Genomic DNA, 19670 nt, shown 5'->3' with positions numbered 1-19670 from the left:
AGTTGTGACTATTAATAATTGTTGTAGTATATCACCATCTCTGTGCATAACATGAAAAGACAAATTCCTATTAAGGGGTTCACAGTATAAAATCAACACAAGGGAAGCAAGAGAGGAAAACTGGAAAGTGGTGGCAGGGAGAAACTCCGGAAGAATATGTGATTATTTCATGCACATGTTCTTAGGCTTAGTTAGAATCTATGAACCTGGAACGTAAAGTAATAGTAGAGATTATTTCATGTTTGCATTTCATGAAATAGCACTGAGACTGGCAAATGGACAGAACAGCTGTGAAGGCCGTGTTGAAATCTATTACAATGGAAGCTGGGGGACCGTGTGCGATGATTCATGGGGCATCGACGATGGCAAAGTTGTGTGCAGACAACTTGGATGTGGAGAGGTTATTGCAGCTCCAATGGGTGCCCAGTTTGGTCAAGGTTCTGGCAGCATCTTTCTGAATGAAGTCCAGTGCAAAGGGAATGAATCAGCTCTTGAACAGTGCTCTCACCTTGGATGGGGAATCCATGATTGTAGCCATAAGGAAGATGCCAGTGTTATCTGCTCAGGTAACATTATCGGTTTGTCTAATTGGATTTGGGTCAAGGATTTAACTCCATGTGATATTGTAGAACTTCAGTTACATGATATGAACTTGCTTATGTGAGAACTTGCTTATGACAGTTGAATGAGCTACAGAATTAACAGTTGCAGAGTTAACAGCAGTGTGTCCTACTGTTTACTGCCATTTAAAAAAAAATATTAATCCAGACCATTATTACCTGCTAGATTCCCATCTAGCATATCCTCAAATTTGATAGGCTATGACTATATCTATATAAAGCAGTGAAACCACCACTCTGATGTAAGGCCACTGCATGGAAATCGCAGTAGTAACTTGCCAATTTGTTGCCATATGTTAGCCATTTTCTTGTATTCTTGATGTACGTACACGTAGCATTGTGAGCAAAAATGGCAACTGGGAATGTTAAGATGGCTGCTGTTGGATATGTGGGAACATATGGAATGAGAAGAAGTGGAGGCATGGTGAGTTAAGAGAGCAAAGATTAAGCCATCAACCAACCAATCAATCATCTTTATTACGGTCAAAGACCAGCACAGGATATAGTACAGATACAATGAAATTAAAAATCATTAAAATTATTATAAACCAGATAGATAAACCACCTAATATGCTGCAAATCCATAACTATAATTAGCCTATAAAATTATGATTATGATTATATTATGGTTATAATTAGTGAAATACAACTCTAAAAACTGTGGAGTGATTAATAAAATAAGATAAAGCAGGGGTAAAATTATGCTTATTAAGATACAATCCTAGAAGCTGTAGGGAGATGAATAGAGTAAAGATAAAACAAGGGTAAGTATACAATTATCTTTAAAAGTAGGGCATCTAAAAATATAAAATAGTTAAGAGAACATATGAAAGCTAACATGTGACATAGAGGAGCAAATTAAAATTATACAGTCAGGTAAATTATCAGTAGTTAAAAATCTGCTGCAAGGTGTATTGACTGGCTATCAGGACCCGGTGGATCTTGCACACTGCCCCGCAGAACCTGTCAGCATTTTACTAGAAAGTCCAATTGTCATCTGAGAGCAGCATCTTGGTGTAGACTTGACTAGAGCAACCAGGGTATTTGAGAAGCAGGGGAAATATGAGCTTGTCACGGCTGCCTTTATAAAAGGAACAGGAGAGGAGCACATGCTCTATGGTTTCTACCTCCCCAGAGTCACAAGGACAAAGCCTTTCCAGAGTAAGATCTATTGGCACAGGAAGGTAGATCCCCAATGAAGAACCATGATAATGAAGAACAGGAAGACTAGTCCATGCAATTCAGCGTCATAAGGAAGAATGACAAAACATAAGATCACTATATGATTTGGGATATGCGGAACAGATCAGGATGTTCGGCGGTTTGGTTCGGAGGTTTGGCGTTTCAGGGTCGAACCGAACCCCACTGCCCAGTCCCATCTGGACCAGAACTGAACTCCCATGCAAGTCCATGGAGTTTTAAATTTTTATTTTAACCTTCAGCCCCTTTGAGTGGCTTCCTGAAGATCACAGGGTGGGGGGGTCCGCAGGGGTTCCTCCTCCCCCTACGGTCCATCCGGAGCCTCTTTTCTGGCCCATTCAGACCTCTGTAGATCGATGTGGTGGCAATTTTGGAGGCCGCCAAGCATGCACAAATGGGTTCTGTGAGGCCTGGCATGGCCCAGGGCCTTGCAGAGACCATTTGCGCATGTACGGCCACCATTTAAAAAAAAATGAATTAAATTAAAAATGGCCATCAAAAAATGGCCCCTGTGCATGCACAAATGTGAGGCCCTGGCCATTTGCAAGAAGCCCTGGAGTGTTTGGCAGGAATTACCGGCAGAATGCAAAGCTCCTGGACTACAATTCACACAATTAATCTATTCATAACCTTACTCTTTCTTAGATTTAACCACTGTTCTGAAGGACTCCTCCTTCAGTTCAGAACAGTGCTTAAAAGAGTAAGGTCATGAATAGATTAATTGTGTAAATTTAATTGTGAAGAACTCCTCCTTCACAAATCACAACTTTTTGCAAACCAATATTAGACCGACTTTGTGAATGCTTGCAATGAAATGCAATATCTGACCCCTTCAAACTACTCTTTTGCTTTGAACATGCCATCAGGCATGCTTGAGAAAGAGTTCTTGGCCATGTGCAGAACCATTAGTACAAATTAGATCTGAGTACTCGACCAGATTGTGCAATTTGGCAGTTAAGAAGCCAGCTGAATGGATCTAAAAGTGGGATCTAGTTGTTTGATTTAATTATTGTTACTCTGAGACTTCAGAAATTAAGCCACCTATTTGTTATAACTGAAGAGAAACATATAGAGGCTACTAGTCAACATAGTGATAGAAATTGGGAGAGAGAATTAAATACAATGATTATTATATCTGTACAAAGCACTTGGTTTTCTGCAGTGTTCTTTTATATTCGTCAGGTCCTACAGTGTTTGCGATCTGGTCCAACTTAATCAGTGTGACACTGTCAATTGTGCTTATGTCTGTAGATTTATTCAAAAACTGAAAGTCAATCAGTATATTCAAATGGTTCTAAATACTGGTTCTGCACATGGCCTTGATGGTTATGAATGGATTGAATCAGTCTGAAAATGGAATGGTGACAATTATCTAAGAGCCAAAAAAGATCAAAACACAAGAGATAATGAAGCACGTGAAAACACTGTGCAGTGCCTGTGTGTACTGGACAGCATTTTAAAGCTCACTTCTTCAGATATGTGGTTTGTTTAAATCCATGAGATGGATGCTGCTTATGCCAAAGTCCTCCACATTTGGTTTAAAGAAAAGCGCCACAAAGAATAACTGGATCTTGTGAGACAATGATAGACTCTGGAAAGTCATCAGGCTAAGCAAAGAAGCAAAATATTTTAGAATGGAGGTTAAAGAAGGGACTGGACTGCAGTGGCTAGTGCAGGTATCTATTGTAAAATGGTAACAAGAAGTTTGGAAATTAATTCTAAATCTTTCTCATCCAGATGCAGGTTCTGTAGTGACTTGATGAGGTGCTTCACATGTTCATGTGAAGAGCCTTACCAGGCTCTGCAAGGAGAGTGGGCTTAGCCCTTCCTCCCCACAGACGATCATGCCTGCAGCCCTGTGTGGCCAGACCGGCCTCCCACAGGACTACCGGCTGCATCATGGAGCCAGTGGGGGTTGCGGGTATCGGGGGCCACATGGCCCCTGGAAGTTCCAGGATGCCCTGCACAAGTGCGCAGGGCATTCTGGAGGGGCCCCTGAGGCTGGGAGACTGGCTGCAGCCTCCCAGTCAAGGGTCTACTTGTGTGTTGATGTGCATCGTGGCAGCCTACAAGCAAAAAAATGAGGTTAACAGAATGCTGGTTCTGATAACCTAATTTAAAGGGAGTGGGAATTAGGCTGTCTAGCTGCCTTGGAACCACTGGGCTCACCCACAAGCCCGGTGGTCTCATGATCAGTAGAAAGTGGGCTAGGCTTCCTTAGCCCACTTTCTACAGATCGTGGGAATACCTTCAATATCAACCTGACATCAAATCTACCAGTTATAGGTCAGGGTATACACATTGCACTACATATTATTTAAAGCTGCCTGCTGAAGTACTATAATCAGAAATTTAAGAACTTTGAATTCTTTGGGACTGACATTAATTGGCTTTTATTTATTTCCCCCCTTTGATTATCTTGTTGCATGCTCAGACCCTCCAACAACTACACAAACACCAATTACAACAGGTACGTATGCACTCACTTAACTTTATATTGCCGGTTTGGAATGACAGACTTGTTGTGCTATCTATTCAGTGGGTTATTATCCAGAGATCTGCGCTGTCAGGAGCAGCGTGGGTTATGTGGGCACGTGAACAACACATCCCACACGCAATGACCGGTCATCTGCGGGGAAGGTAGGTTCCATCTCCCACCTCCAATCCAGCCTCCTCACCCCAGAAACAGTCATGTGCATGACCTTAATGACACTGGTCCAATTTCATGACCAATTAAGTGATTATGCAAAAGGTAGCAAGGTTGTTGTCTCCTGTATGCACAGGCAGATAAAGTACAGACTTATTAATGAAACACGCATCGTCGCCTGTGAATGAGAGAAGTAAGATGTCCAAATGTGAAGCCCAGAGAGCAACTGTGAACCTCCCTGGCTCAGTAACTTCTTAAGCAAGCTTATTGGCATGACACTGAAGGATATCACAAGTTTGAGATCTCTAGTGTTGTCTCCTGATTTCTTTTTCTGTCTTTTAAAATTACAAACACCTCCACACTCCACAGAAAAGTGTGTCACAACCAACCAACTTCGGGGCCGAAGTCCAGGTCCTCCACACCCCCTGGGCCCCCCAAATCTCATTAGTCTGTCCTGGGTAGTATGGTCGCCGCTGGCCTGCACTTTGTGATTAGGCTCCAAAATTACCTAGGGTCCAGGCTCCAAAATTACCTAAGTGCACCTCTGGTCACAACAGGCGAATCAGCATTAATGAAGCTTCCACCCTCACACACATACTTTCTTTTTACCATGGAATCGGTATTACATAATGAGGCTGGCCACATGAGCCGCCCTACCCAGGCTTGGGCAACCCTATTGAGGCTGATCCCAACGCTGCCTCTCCAGGTAGCCTGGGAATTTAACCTGACCTTTTACTCAGGTATGTGGTTTTGTATATGCTCCGGCTGCATGCAGCCCAAGCAGACACTGTTGGGTACTTAAAGCACCCGACTCAAATGAATCCCTTAATTCTCCATGCTCACGGCACGGTGCATTGTGGGTTATAAGGAGGCCAAGATGCTTATTCCCGGCAACCAGAATGCTATGCTGCTTGTGGCAATGCCAGTCATGTGGGCAAACGAGCTGCATGGCTGGGATCACCCCTGGATTGTGATGCTGCTGCTAAAATTGCGAATGCAGCCTTGGGCTGCTTTAACGGAGGCATTGTTTCCAGGTTGCAAGAAGTAACCATTCCACTCTATTCTACTCCGGTCAGACCTTATTTGGAACACTGGCTGGCATCCTAACACTGCATGTGTGCATCCTTTGGAGCTCTGAGACCAAAAACATGTCCCTGACCCTCAGGGATGTGTTTCCAGTCCAGCAGAATGCTTCCAGAGTGCCAGGAGCGCTCCAAGGTATTTGTGTTTTTGTGCAAGAGTGCTCAGACTTCAGAAGCACAAGGACTGGAGCATGGACACAGAACTAGTCAGAATGCCAGCCACCGCACCTGTTCTGAACTCATAAGAAATCTGTTGATGAACTGGAACAGAGAGTTCACCGGATGGCAACAAATATGGTGAGAGATCTGGAAATCATCCTCCAAGAAATGTTTGGAAGAGCTGGGTGTGTTTAGCATGGAGAAGAGAAGACTATATGGGGTTATGATAGTAGCCGTCTTCAAATATCTGAAGGACTGTGACATAGAAGATGAAGCAGACTTGTTCCCGATTGCTACTTGGAGCAGACCCATGTTTGAAATTATAGGGAAGCTAGATATTATTTATTTCATTATTTCATTATTTATTCTATTTCTATACCACTCTTTCAAAAATGGCTCAGAGCATTTTACACAGAGAAATAACAAATAAATAAGATGGATCCCTGTCCCCAAAGGGCTCACAATCTAAAAAGAAGCATAAGATAGACACCAGCAACAGTCATTGGAGGCACTGTGCTGGGGGTGGATAGGGCCTGTTACTCTCCCTCCCCCTGCTAAATAAAAGAGGAACATAGGGACATAGGAAGCTGTATACTGAGTCAGACCATTGGTCTATCTAACTCAGTATTGTCTTCACGGACTGGCAGCGGCTTCTCCAAGGTTGCAGACAGGAATCTCTCTCAGCCCTAACCTGGAGACGCCCAGGAGGGAACTTGAAATGTTCTGCTATTCCCAGAGCAGCTCCATTCCCTGAGGGGGATATCTTACAGTGCTCACACTTCTAGTCTCCAATTCGTATGCAACTAGGGCGGACCCTGCTTAGCAATAGCAATAGCAATAGCACTTACATTAATATACCGCTCTATAGCCGGAGCTCTCTAAGCGGTTTACAATGATTTTAACATATTGCCCCCAACATTCTGGGTACTCATTTTACCGACCTCGGAAGGATGGAAGGCTGAGTCAACCTTGAGCCCCTGGTCAGGATCAAACTTGTAACCTTTCTGTTTACAGGGTGGCAGTTTTACCACTGCGCCACCAGGGGCTCAGCTAAAGGGACAAGTCATGCTTGTTTCCACAAGACCAGTTCTCCTTTCCAATCATCACGTTAAATGTGCATCTTTGCCAAGTTAGCAGGGAAGACCATTGTCCGACGTGAAAAACTCAGCCGTGCAAAAACTCCAGGAAAAGCCTACATTCATAGACAGTGTGTGAGGCAGACATAGACAATGTGCTACTAATAGTCAAGGAAACATAATGACCTGGTTCACAGAACTGAGGTTTGTTCAGTCAGGAGCACAAGCTGAGCCTGTGCAATCTCTTCTCCCCGACCTCCTCAACCTTTGTCATGGAATCATGATGGTTTAGTCCTGCCTTGTTAAACCATGACTTTGCATCTTATGGGAAGCCAGGAAGTGTGATGTTCATTGGCTGCTGCTCTAGGAGGTGGAAATTATGTAATTGTGTATCTTTTACATCCTGGACTTGCATCAAAAACATTACCTTGCACATTACAGCCAAAACGTAACTATTTATTATGTGTGTTTTATCTTTATACAATTCAAAATGATTTTCTAATAATGTTCCCTGGCAGCCTCTACAAAAGAAGCCACTTCCACAGCAAGTCAGAAAGAAACAACCGAAGTACCAGCCACATCTCAAGGAGATGCCCAATCATCTGAAGTTACCCCTACAGTGGGCAAGACTGAAGAAAGCTCTACTCCCAAGGTGCCACCCACATCTAATGGAGGTATAGAATAGTTGGTCATCTAGTCGTGCCTCTGCACATGGTACTGCAACTGTCCTCAACTATTGGATTTCAGTAAATGAGCAAGAGCAGACCAAGATAATATGCATAATTCCTGCAAATCCAGCCAGGGGGTTTCTTTGGTGTCAGGTGTGTCGATTCAGCACACTGAACATTCAAACCACATGGGAACTGGGCCAGTCTCCTTTTGAAATGATCCCTGCACATTGAATGGAAGACTAAAAGATAAATATTCTCAGCAGGCCTGGATGTGGCACTTAATACTTTAAGAACTAGCACCCTTCAGCACGCACACACAAACACACACACTGCATAAGTTTTGCAGTGAACCTTGTATCTTGCAGAAGCCTGTAGCAGGCTCATGGTGGGTTTATTACCTTCTGTTCACACAACCACTGCTTGGGACCAAAGCCAATTATGTGTAATAAATAATAGGGATCTTAATGGGATGTGTTTTTAGCCTGTAATATTGTAGTGAATAGCAGATTTAAGCCCGGCCTTTGTCTCAAAGCAAGGACACGTAGGGGAAAGAAAAATGCTGCCTCATTCCCTCCATGTTTGCTCAACAAAGGCTGTTCCTTCAAAATCTAAAACTGTTCCTTTTGTAATTGCTGCCACCATGCCCACTTCTTAACAGAGTTTATTCCCACCACCTGGAGTGGGCGAAATTCCAGAGAAACTCTCCTTCTCAATTAACAATGGAAAAGTATCAAAAAAGAAAAAGAAAAACCACGTGCAGCTTCCACAGGGTGGGAAAACTTGGTAGGTTGCTGAACAATTAACATTGAGGCATGCTTGCACAAAAGTAAAATCTCTTTTCCTGAGTTAAAGGTCCACTCAGAGACAGGTAAAATACAAAGAAGAAAAAGAGAGATAAACTTTATTCAAAATACTACAGACTGCTTCAGTCTGAGGCTTTCTTAGCTTTTAGTTACAGGTAACAGAAACACTCAGTATTTGCAAGAATACTTTCAAAGAGCACTCCAGCTGGTATTAGGAGAGGCACACTTTAAAAATTGTGGTTACCCAGTTGCACAGATAATTCAAAAAGCACCCCCAGTTACAAGGAACCTTTAAAAGCACCTTTACAGGGTACAGAGAGTTTTACAGTCCCCTGGTCAGGTAAAAGGGCCCATGTTCAGTTCCTCTTAGTTATGTTACAGATAAAAACACTATAGACCAATTGTTAGGATTTGCAAAAGCACAAAACCCAAAGAAATCTAACGCAGGCTACCTAACACATGGTTCCCTGGCTAAACCTTTCTCCAAAGCCAAAGCCCTTGGCTTCCTTTTCCCTTGAACTCACCCCAAACTCCAGGAGATAATTCAAGTTTCCTGCAATCCTGTCTCTCAAGCATCTGCAGATGTCCTTCCATGTGAGAACTCTCCAGGCTGGCTGTAGGCCATGAGGCAGGAAATTTTCATGGCTGGTGCTCACAAACCATCTCCCCATCTTCTTTCATCGCCCTCCTGGCTCCTTCCAAGAACAAAGAACCCCGTCACTTTCTGCCACCAGACCCTCTAGGTCTCGGACACCATCTGCTGAGTGGCTGATCCCTAGATGTCACTGCCTGACAGACAGGACAGGGTTCACTTCCGGTTCACTCTTTATGGGAGGGGAGGGCTGATTACCACAGATATGTAGGTTGATGTATCTTTTTTATTGAGAAATGTTTTACATCTTATATTTATCCATTTGCAAACTGCCTAGAACTGTGTGGGATATACACATTTAAATAAATAAAACAAATAGAAGGATGTATTCAGTTGCTGACTATTAATAATAGTTGTAGTATATCACCATCTCTGTGCATAACATGAAAAGACAAATTCCTATTAAGGAGTTCACAGTATAAAATCAACACAAGGGAAGCAAGAAAGGAAAACTGGAAAGTGGTGACAGGGAGAAACTCCGGAAGAATATGTGATTCTTTCATGCACATGTTCTTAGGCTTAGTGAGAATCTATGAACCTGGGATGTAAAGTAATAGCAGAGATTATTTCTTGTTTGCATTTCATGAAATAGCACTGAGACTGGCAAATGGACAGAACAGCTGTGAAGGCCGTGTTGAAATCTATTACAATGGACGCTGGGGGACCGTATGCGATGATTCATGGGGCATCGACGATGGCAAAGTTGTGTGCAGACAACTTGGATGCGGAGAGGTTATTGCAGCTCCAATGGGTGCCCAGTTTGGTCAAGGTTCTGGCAGCATCTTTCTGAATGAAGTCCAGTGCAAAGGGAATGAATCAGCTCTTGAACAGTGCTCTCACCTTGGATGGGGAATCCATGATTGTAGCCATAAGGAAGATGCCAGTGCTATCTGCTCAGGTAACATTATCGGTTTGTCTAATTGGATTTGATACAAAGATTTAACTCCATGTGATATTGTAGAACTTCAGTTACATGATATGAACTTGCTTATGTGAGAACTTGCTTATGACAGTTGAATGAGCTACAGAATTAACAGTTGCAGAGTTAACAGCAGTGTGTCCTACTGTTTACTGCCATTTTTTAAAATATTAATCCAGACCATTATTACCTGCTAGATGGGACAGTCATATCCTCAAATCTGAGAGGCTATGACTATATCTATTTAAAGTAGTGAAACCACCACTCTGATGTAAGGCCACTGCATGGAAATCGCAGTAGTGACTTGCCAATTTGTTGCCATATGTTAGCCATTTTCTTTTATTCTTGATGTACATACACGTAGCATTGTGAGCAAAAATGGTAACTGGGAATGTTAAGATGACTGCTGTTGGATATGTGGGAACATATGGAATGAGAAGAAGTGGAGGCATGGTGAGTTAAGAGAGCAAAGATCAATCCATCAACCAACCAATCAATCATCTTTATTACGGTCAAAGACCAGCACAGGATATAGTACAGATACAATGAAATTAAAAATCATTAAAATTATTATAAACCAGATAGATAAACCACCTAATATGCTGCAAATCCATAACTATAATTAGCCTATAAAATTATGATTATGATTATATTATGGTTATAATTAGTGAAATACAACTCTAAAAACTGTGGAGTGATTAATAAAATAAGATAAAGCAGGGGTAAAATTATGCTTATTAAGATACAATCCTAGAAGCTGTAGGGAGATGAATAGAATAAAGATAAAACAAGGGTAAGTATACAATTATCTTTAAAAGTAGGGCATCTAAAAATATAAAATAGTTAAGATAACTTATAAAAGCTAACATGTGAAGTAGAGGAGCAAATTAAAATTATACAATCAGGTAAATTATCAGTAGTTAAAAATCTGCTGCAAGGTGTATTGACTGGCGATCAGGACCCGGTGGATCTTGCACACTGCCCCGCAGAACCTGTCAGCATTTTACGAGAAAGTCCGATTGTCATCTGAGAGCAGCATCTTGGTGTAGACTTGACTAGAGCAACCAGGGTATTTGAGAAGCAGGGGAAATATGAGCTTGTCACGGCTGCCTTTATAAAAGGGACAGGAGAGGAGCACATGCTCTATGGTTTCTACCTCCCCAGAGTCACAAGGACAAAGCCTTTCCAGAGTTAATATCTATTGGCACAGGAAGTTAGAGCTTCCAGGAAGAACCATGATAATGAAAAACAGGAAGACTAGTCCATGCAATTCAGCGTCATAAGGAAGAATGACAACACATAAGATAATTATATGATTTGGGATATATGGAACCGGTCAGGATGTTCGGCAGTTTGGTTCAGGGGTTCAGCGGTTCAGGGTCGAACCGAACCCCACTGCCCAGTCCCGTCGGGACCAGAACTGAACCCCCATGCAAGTCCATGGAGTTTTTAAATTTTTTTTTACCTTCTGCCCCTTTGGGGGACTTCATGTAGAACACGGGGTGGGGTTGTCCGCAGGGGTTCCACTCCCCCTCCGGTCCATCCGGAGCCTCTTTTCTGGCCCATTCAGGCCTCTGTAGATCGATGTGGTGGCAATTTTGGAGGCCGCCAAGCATGCACAAATGGGTTCTGTGAGGCCTGGCATGGCCCAGGGCCCTGCAGAGATGTTTGCGCATGCACGGCCGCCATTTTTTTTTAAATGAATTAAATTAAAAATGGCCACCAAAAAAATGTCCCCTGTGTATGCACAAATGGTCTCTGTGAGGCCCTGGCCATTTGCAAGAAGCCCTGGAGTGTTTGGCAGGAATTACCGGCAGAATGCAAAGCTCCTGGACTACAATTCACACAATTAATCTATTCATAACCTTACTCTTTCTTAGATTTAACCACTGTTCTGAAGGACTCCTCCTTCAGTTCAGAACAGTGCTTAAAAGAGTAAGGTCATGAATAGATTAATTGTGTAAATTTAATTGTGAAGAACTCCTCCTTCACAAATCACAACTTTTTGCAAACCAATATTAGACCGACTTTGTGAATGCTTGCAATGAAATGCAATATCTGACCCCTTCAAACTACTCTTTTGCTTTGAACATGCCACCAGGCATGCTTGAGAAAGAGTTCTTGGCCATGTGCAGAACCATTAGTACAAATTAGATCTGAGTACTCGACCAGATTGTGCAATTTGGCAGTTAAGAAGCCAGCTGAATGGATCTAAAAGTGGGATCTAGTTGTTTGATTTAATTATTGTTACTCTGAGTCTTCAGAAAGTTAAGCCACCTATTTGTTATAACTGAAGAGAAACATATAGAGGCTACTAGTCAACATAGTGATAGAAATTGGGAGAGAGAATTAAATACAATGATTATTATATCTGTACAAAGCACTTGGTTTTCTGCAGTGTTCTTTTATATTCGTCAGGTCCTACAGTGTTTGCGATCTGGTCCAACTTAATCAGTGTGACACTGTCAATTGTGCTTATGTCTGTAGATTTATTCAAAAACTGAAAGTCAATCAGTATATTCAAATGGTTCTAAATACTGGTTCTGCACATGGCCTTGATGGTTATGAATGGATTGAATCAGTCTGAAAATGGAATGGTGACAATTATCTAAGAGCCAAAAAAGATCAAAACACAAGAGATAATGAAGCACGTGAAAACACTGTGCAGTGCCTGTGTGTACTGGACAGCATTTTAAAGCTCACTTCTTCAGATATGTGGTTTGTTTAAATCCATGAGATGGATGCTGCTTATGCCAAAGTCCTCCACATTTGGTTTAAAGAAAAGCGCCACAAAGAATAACTGGATCTTGTGAGACAATGATAGACTCTGGAAAGTCATCAGGCTAAGCAAAGAAGCAAAATATTTTAGAATGGAGGTTAAAGAAGGGACTGGACTGCAGTGGCTAGTGCAGGTATCTATTGTAAAATGGTAACAAGAAGTTTGGAAATTAATTCTAAATCTTTCTCATCCAGATGCAGGTTCTGTAGTGACTTGATGAGGTGCTTCACATGTTCATGTGAAGAGCCTTACCAGGTTCTGCAAGGAGAGTGGGCTTAGCCCTTCCTCCCCACAGACGATCGTGCCTGCAGCCCTGTGTGGCCAGACCGGCCTCCCACAGGACTACCGGCTGCATCATGGAGCCGGTGGGGGTTGCGGGTATCGGGGGCCACATGGCCCCTGGAAGTTCCAGGATGCCCTGCACAAGTGCGCAGGGCATTCTGGAGGGGCCCCCGAGGCTGGGAGACTGGCTGCAGCCTCCCAGACAAGGGTCTACTTGTGTGTTGATGTGCACCGTGGCAGCCTACAAGCAAAAAAATGAGGTTAACAGAACGCTGGCTCCGATAACCTAATTTAAAGGGAGTGGGAAATAGGCCGGCTAGCCGCTTTGGAACCACTGGGCTCACCCACAAGCCCGGTGGTCCCACGATCAGTAGAAAGTGGGCTAGGCTTCCTTAGCCCACTTTCTACAGATCGTGGGATTACCTTCAATATCAACCTGACATCAAATCTACCAGTTATAGGTCAGGGCATACACATTGCACTACATATTATTTAAAGCTGCCTGCTGAGGTACTATAATCAGAAATTTAAGAACTTTGAATTCTTTGGGACTGACATTAATTGGCTTTTATTTATTTCCCCCCTTTGATTATCTTGTTGCATGCTCAGACCCTCCAACAACTACACAAACACCAATTACAACAGGTACGTATGCACTCACTTAACTTTATATTGCCGGTTTGGAATGACAGACTTGTTGTGCTATCTATTCAGTGGGTTATTATCCAGAGATCTGCGCTGTCAGATCTGCGCTGTCAGCGTGGGTTATGTGGGCACGTGAGCAACACATCCCACACGCAATGACCGGTCATCTGCGGGGAAGGTAGGTTCCATCTCCCACCTCCAATCCAGCCTCCTCACCCCAGAAACAGTCATGTGCATGACCTTAATGACACTGGTCCAATATCATGACCAATTAAGTGATTATGCAAAAGGTAGCAAGGTTGTTGTCTCCTGTATGCACAGGCAGATAAAGTACAGACTTATTAATGAAACACGCATCGTCGCCTGTGAATGAGAGAAGTAAGATGTCCAAATGTGAAGCCCAGAGAGCAACTGTGAACCTCCCTGGCTCAGTAACTTCTTAAGCAAGCTTATTGGCATGACATTGAAGGATATCACAAGTTTGAGATCTCTAGTGTGTCTCCTGAATTCTTTTTCTGTCTTTTAAATTACAAACACCTCCACACTCCACAGAAAAGTGTTTCACAACCAACCAACTTCGGGGCGGAAGTCCAGGTCCTCCACACCCCCTGGGCCCCCCAAATCTCATTAGTCTGTCCTGGGTAGTGTGGTCGCCGCTGGCCTGCACTTTGTGATTAGGCTCCAAAATTACCTAGGGTCCAGGCTCCAAAATTACCTAAGTGCACCTCTGGTCACAACAGGCGAATCAGCATTAATGAAGCTTCCACCCTCACACACATACTTTCTTTTTACCATGGAATCAGTATTAAATAATGAGGCTGGCCACATGAGCCGCCCTACCCAGGCTTGGGCAACCCTATTGAGGCCGATCCCAACGCTGCCTCTCCAGGTAGCCTGGGAATTTAACCTGACCTTTTACTCAGGTATGTGGTTTTGTATATGCTCCGGCTGCATGCAGCCCAAGCAGACACTGTTGGGTACTTAAAGCACCCGACTCAAATGAATCCCTTAATTCTCCATGCTCATGGCACGGTGCATTGTGGGTTATAAGGAGGCCAGGATGCTTATTCCCGGCAACCAGAATGCTATGCTGCTTGTGGCAATGCCAGTCATGTGGGCAAACGAGCTGCATGGCTGGGATCACCCCTGGATTGTGATGCTGCTGCTAAAATTGCGAATGCAGCCTTGGGCTGCTTTAACGGAGGCATTGTTTCCAGGTTGCAAGAAGTAACCATTCCACTCTATTCTACTCCGGTCAGACCTTATTTGGAACACTGGCTGGCATCCTAACACTGCATGTGTGCATCCTTTGGAGCTCTGAGACCAAAAACATGTCCCTGACCCTCAGGGATGTGTTTATAGTCCAGCAAAATGCTTCCAGAGTGCCAGGACACCTCCAAAGTATTTGTATTTTTGTGCAAGAGTGCCCACACTTCAGAAGCCCAGGGACTGGAACATGCACACAGCACTAGTCAGAAATCCAGCCACCGCACCTGTTCTGAACTTTTAAGAAATCTATTGATAAACGGGAACAGAGAAAACACTGGAGGGCAACAAATATGGTGAGGGATCTGGAAATTGTCCTACAATGAATGGTTGAGAGAGCTGGGTGTGTTTAGCATGGAGAAGAGAAGACTACGTGGGGGTATGATAGTAGTCTTCAAATATCTGAAGGACTATGACATAGAAGATGAAGCAGACTTGTACTCGATTGCTTCTTGGAGCAGACCCATGGTTTGAAATTATAGAGAAGAAGATTCAGGCTAGATATTAGGAAGACCTTTCTCATTTTAAGAGCTGTGAGAAAATGGAGCATTCTGCCTTATGCAGTGATGGTTTCTCCTTCTTGAAAGGGTTTCATACAGAGGCGGAAAGGTCATCTGTTAGGGTTGCTGTAGCAGTTTCATGCACTGAGCAGGGACAGGAATAGAGCACCCACAAGGTTCCTTCCAACTTGAATATTCTGTTAGTCTAAGTTCTTGTTATACTGTGATTGTGAGGAGAACCCCTGTGGGAGCAGGACAGTTCCATTCTACAGTTGGTGAATGAACAGTAATTATAATAATCTCCGTTGTTCATTTAAGTTAAAGTTTATTTACTATACTGTTTGCATGCCTCTGGTAAATTGTCACATTGTGCTGATTATTGGTATGGTTAATGAATTAATATTGTTTAATTAAGAGCATTTCTATAACATTTTAGATTCGCACCCTAAGAGTGTCACATACATGTTATTATAATATTGCTTTGTTTATTCTCATGTTCATGTTAAACTTTTTTGAGTACTTTTCAGTAGAAGAGTAGAGTGAAATATTTAGAAATAAGCAAATATAATTACTAAATATTCAAGGTGCTCCTGGGTCCATACCTTTGGTCACATGGCTCTCAATGCATAGAACAGGTACTCCCTTTCTGTTTCCCAAACAAATGATCTCTCTTTTCTACAATACCAACTCTCCTGTAGCAAAAGACTTCCTGTCCTATGTGCTGTGCTGTGCCAGCTTTTCTGACTCTCTCCTTCTTGCTCACTGACTTTCCCTGACTTCACTTGTTCATCTGACTGGAGATTCAATGACTGAACTTGGGACCTTTTAGAAACAAAATGTACTCTGCAAGTCCCCTTTGCCAATTGTTTATGCTCCTGGGTCCATACCGTTGGTCACATTGCTCTCAATGCATAGAACAGGTACTTCCTTTCTGTTTCCCAAGCAAATGATCTCTCTTTTCTGCAATACCAACTCCTGTAGCAAAAGACTTCCTGTCCCATGTACTGTGCTGTGCCAGCTTTTCTGACTCTCTCCTTCTTGCTCACTGACTTTCCCTGACTTCACTTGTTCATCTGACGTAGATCATAGGCTCTCCAGGCAGGCACTATGTCTCTTTTGTCTGTACAGCGTCAAGGGACTCCAGAAGGTCATGCCAAATGTTGACCTTTGTGAAGCTTCAATGGCCTAGATCCAAAGATGTCCTTCTGCATGCAGAAGGCATTTTACATGCCCTGTACTAGAGTTTTGCATGAGAACTGCTATAGAATTTACCTCCTGTAGCACTGCATGAACTTTTGCTTGCACAAGTTCTTACGAGGGCATTTGTCAAACAGTGCTAACAGTTATTTTCCTTTTGCTTGTGATTCTGTGGATCTCACCCAATAATATGACATAATTAGTCCTGCCTTGTTAAACCATGACTCTGCATCTTATGGGAAGCCAGGAAGTGTGGTGTTCATTGGCTGCTGCTCTAGGAGGTGGAAATTATTAAATTGTGTATCTTTTACATCCAGGCCTTGCATCAAAAACATTACCTTGTACATTACAGCCAAAACGTAACTATTTATTATGTGTCTTTTCTCTTTATACAATTCAAAATGATTTTCTAATCCTGTTCCCTGGCAGCCTCTACAAAAGAAGCCACTTCCACAGCAAGTCAGAAAGAAACAACAGAAGTACCAGCCACATCTCAAGGAGATGCCCAATCATCTGAAGTTACCCCTACAGTGGGCAAGACTGAAGAAAGCTCTACTTCCAAGGTGCCACCCACATCTAATGGAGGTATAGAATAGTTGGTCATATAGTCGTGCCTCTGCACTTGGTACTGCAACTGTCCTCAGCTATTGGATTTCAGTAAATGAGCAAGAGCAGACCAAGATAATATGCATAATTCCTGCAAATCCAGCCAGGGGGTTTCTTTGATGTCAGGTGTGTCGATTCAGCACACTGAACATTCAAACCACATGGGAACTGGGCCAGTCTCCTTTTGAAATGATCCCTGCACATTGAATGGAAGACTAGAAGATTAATATTCTCAGCAGGCCTGGATGGGGCACTTAATACTTTAAGGACTAGCACCCTTCAGCATGCACACACAAAACACACACACTGCATAAGTTTTGCAGTGAACCTTGTATCTTGCAGAAGCCTGTAGCAGGCTCATGGTGGGTTTATTACCTTCTGTTCACACAACCACTGCTTGGGACCAAAGCCAATTATGTGTAATAAATAATAGGGATCTTAATGGGATGTGTTTTTAGCCTGTAATATTGTAGTGAATAGCAGATTTAAGCCCGGCCTTTGTCTCAAAGCAAGGACACGTAGGGGAAAGAAAAATGCTGCCTCATTCCCTCCATGTTTGTTTAATAAAGGCTGTTCCTTTAAAATCTAAAACTGTTCTTTTGGTATTTGCTGCCACCATGCCCACTTCTTAACAGAGTTTATTCCCACCACCTGGAGTGGGCGAAATTCCAGAGAAACTCTCCTTCTCAATTAACAATGGAAAAGTATCAAAAAAGAAAAAGAAAAACCACGTGCAGCTTCCACAGGGTGGGAAAACTTGGTAGGTTGCTGAACAATTAACATTGAGGCATGCTTGCACAAAAGTAAAACCTCTTTTCCTGAGTTAAAGGTCCACTCAGAGACAGGTAAAATACAAAGAAAAAAAAGACAGATAAACTTTATTCAAAATACTACAGACTGCTACAGTCTGAGGCTTTCTTAGCTTTTAGTTACAGGTAACAGAAACACTCAGTACTTGCAAGAATACTTTCAAAGAGCACTCCAGCTGGAATTAGGAGAGTCACACTTTAAAAATTGTGGCTACCCAGTTGCACAGATAATTCAAATAGCGCCCCCAGTTACAAGGAACCTTTAAAAGCACCTTTACAGGGTACAGAGAGTTTTACAGACCCCTGGTCAGGTAAAAGGGCCCATGTTCAGTTCCTCTTAGTTATGTTACAGATAAAAACACTATAGACCAATTGTTAGGATTTGCAAAAGCACAAAACCAAAAGAAATCTAACGCAGGCTACCTAACACATGGTTCCCTGGCTAAACCTTTCCCCAAAGCCAAAGCCCTTGGCTTCCTTTTCCCTTGAACTCACCCCAAACTCCAGGAGATAATTCAAGTTTCCTGCAGTCCTGTCTCTCAAGCATCTGCAGATGTCCTTCCGTGCGAGAAGTCTCCAGGCTGGCTGTTGGCTATGAGGCAGCAAGACTTCATAGCTGTTGCACACAAAGCCTGCTCCCCATCTTATCTCATCGCCCTCCTGGCTCCCTCCAAGAACAAAGAACCTCTTCAGTTCCTGCCACCAGACCCTCTAGGTCTCGGACACCATCTGCTGAGTGGCTGATCCCTAGAGGTCACTGCCTGACAGACAGGACAGGGTTCACTTCCGGTTCACTCTTTACGGGAGGGGAGGGCTGATTACCACAGATATGTAGGCTGATGTATCTTTTTTATTGAGAAATATTTTACGTCTTATATTTATCCATTTGCAAACTGCCTAGAACTGTGTGGGATATACACATTTAAATAAATAAAACAAATCGAAGGATGTATTCAGTTGCTGACTATTAATAATAGTTGTAGTATATCACCATCTCTGTGCATAAAATGAGAAGACAAATTCCTATTAAGGAGTTCACAGTATAAAATCAACACAAGGGAAGCAAGAGAGGAAAACTGGAAAGTGGTGGCAGGGAGAAACTCCGGAAGAATATGTGATTCTTTCATGCACATGTTTCATGCACATGTTAGGCTTAGTTAGAATCTATGAACCTGGAATGTAATATAATAGCAGAGATTATTTCTTGTTTGCATTTCATGAAATAGCACTGAGACTGGCAAATGGACAGAACAGCTGTGAAGGCCGTGTTGAAATCTATTACAATGGACGCTGGGGGACCGTGTGCGATGATTCATGGGGCATCGACGATGGCAAAGTTGTGTGCAGACAACTTGGATGTGGAGAGGTTATTGCAGCTCCAATGGGTGCCCAGTTTGGTCAAGGTTCTGGCAGCATCTTTCTGAATGAAGTCCAGTGCAAAGGGAATGAATCAGCTCTTGAACAGTGCTCTCACCTTGGATGGGGAATCCATGATTGTAGCCATAAGGAAGATGCCAGTGTTATCTGCTCAGGTAACATTATCGGTTTGTCTAATTGGATTTCATACAAAGATTTAACTCCATGTGATATTGTAGAACTTCAGTTACATGATATGAACTTGCTTATGTGAGAACTTACTTACTCGCAGTAGTAACTTTCCAATTTGTTGCCATATGTTAGCCATTTTCTTGTATTCTTGATGTGCATACACGTAGCATTGTGAGCAAAAACGGTAGCTGGGAATGTTAAGATGACTG

General features: G+C 42.8%; 1 protein-coding gene across 1 annotated transcript in view; it reads left to right on the top strand.

Moving 5' to 3' along the window:
* Positions 1-19670, top strand: part of LOC128350586 (deleted in malignant brain tumors 1 protein-like) — a 125683-nt gene that overhangs the window by 9233 nt on the left and 96780 nt on the right. The window contains exons 6-10 of the mRNA XM_053308983.1: positions 261-578; positions 9503-9808; positions 13500-13535; positions 16928-17083; positions 19140-19445. Coding sequence (XP_053164958.1) covers positions 261-578; positions 9503-9808; positions 13500-13535; positions 16928-17083; positions 19140-19445 — 1122 coding nt within the window. The remainder of the gene's footprint in view (positions 1-260; positions 579-9502; positions 9809-13499; positions 13536-16927; positions 17084-19139; positions 19446-19670) is intronic.

Source organism: Hemicordylus capensis, chromosome 3 (genome assembly GCF_027244095.1).
Source record: "Hemicordylus capensis ecotype Gifberg chromosome 3, rHemCap1.1.pri, whole genome shotgun sequence".
Lineage (NCBI taxonomy): Eukaryota > Metazoa > Chordata > Lepidosauria > Squamata > Cordylidae > Hemicordylus > Hemicordylus capensis.
This window is presented reverse-complemented; position numbering and strand designations above follow the sequence as displayed.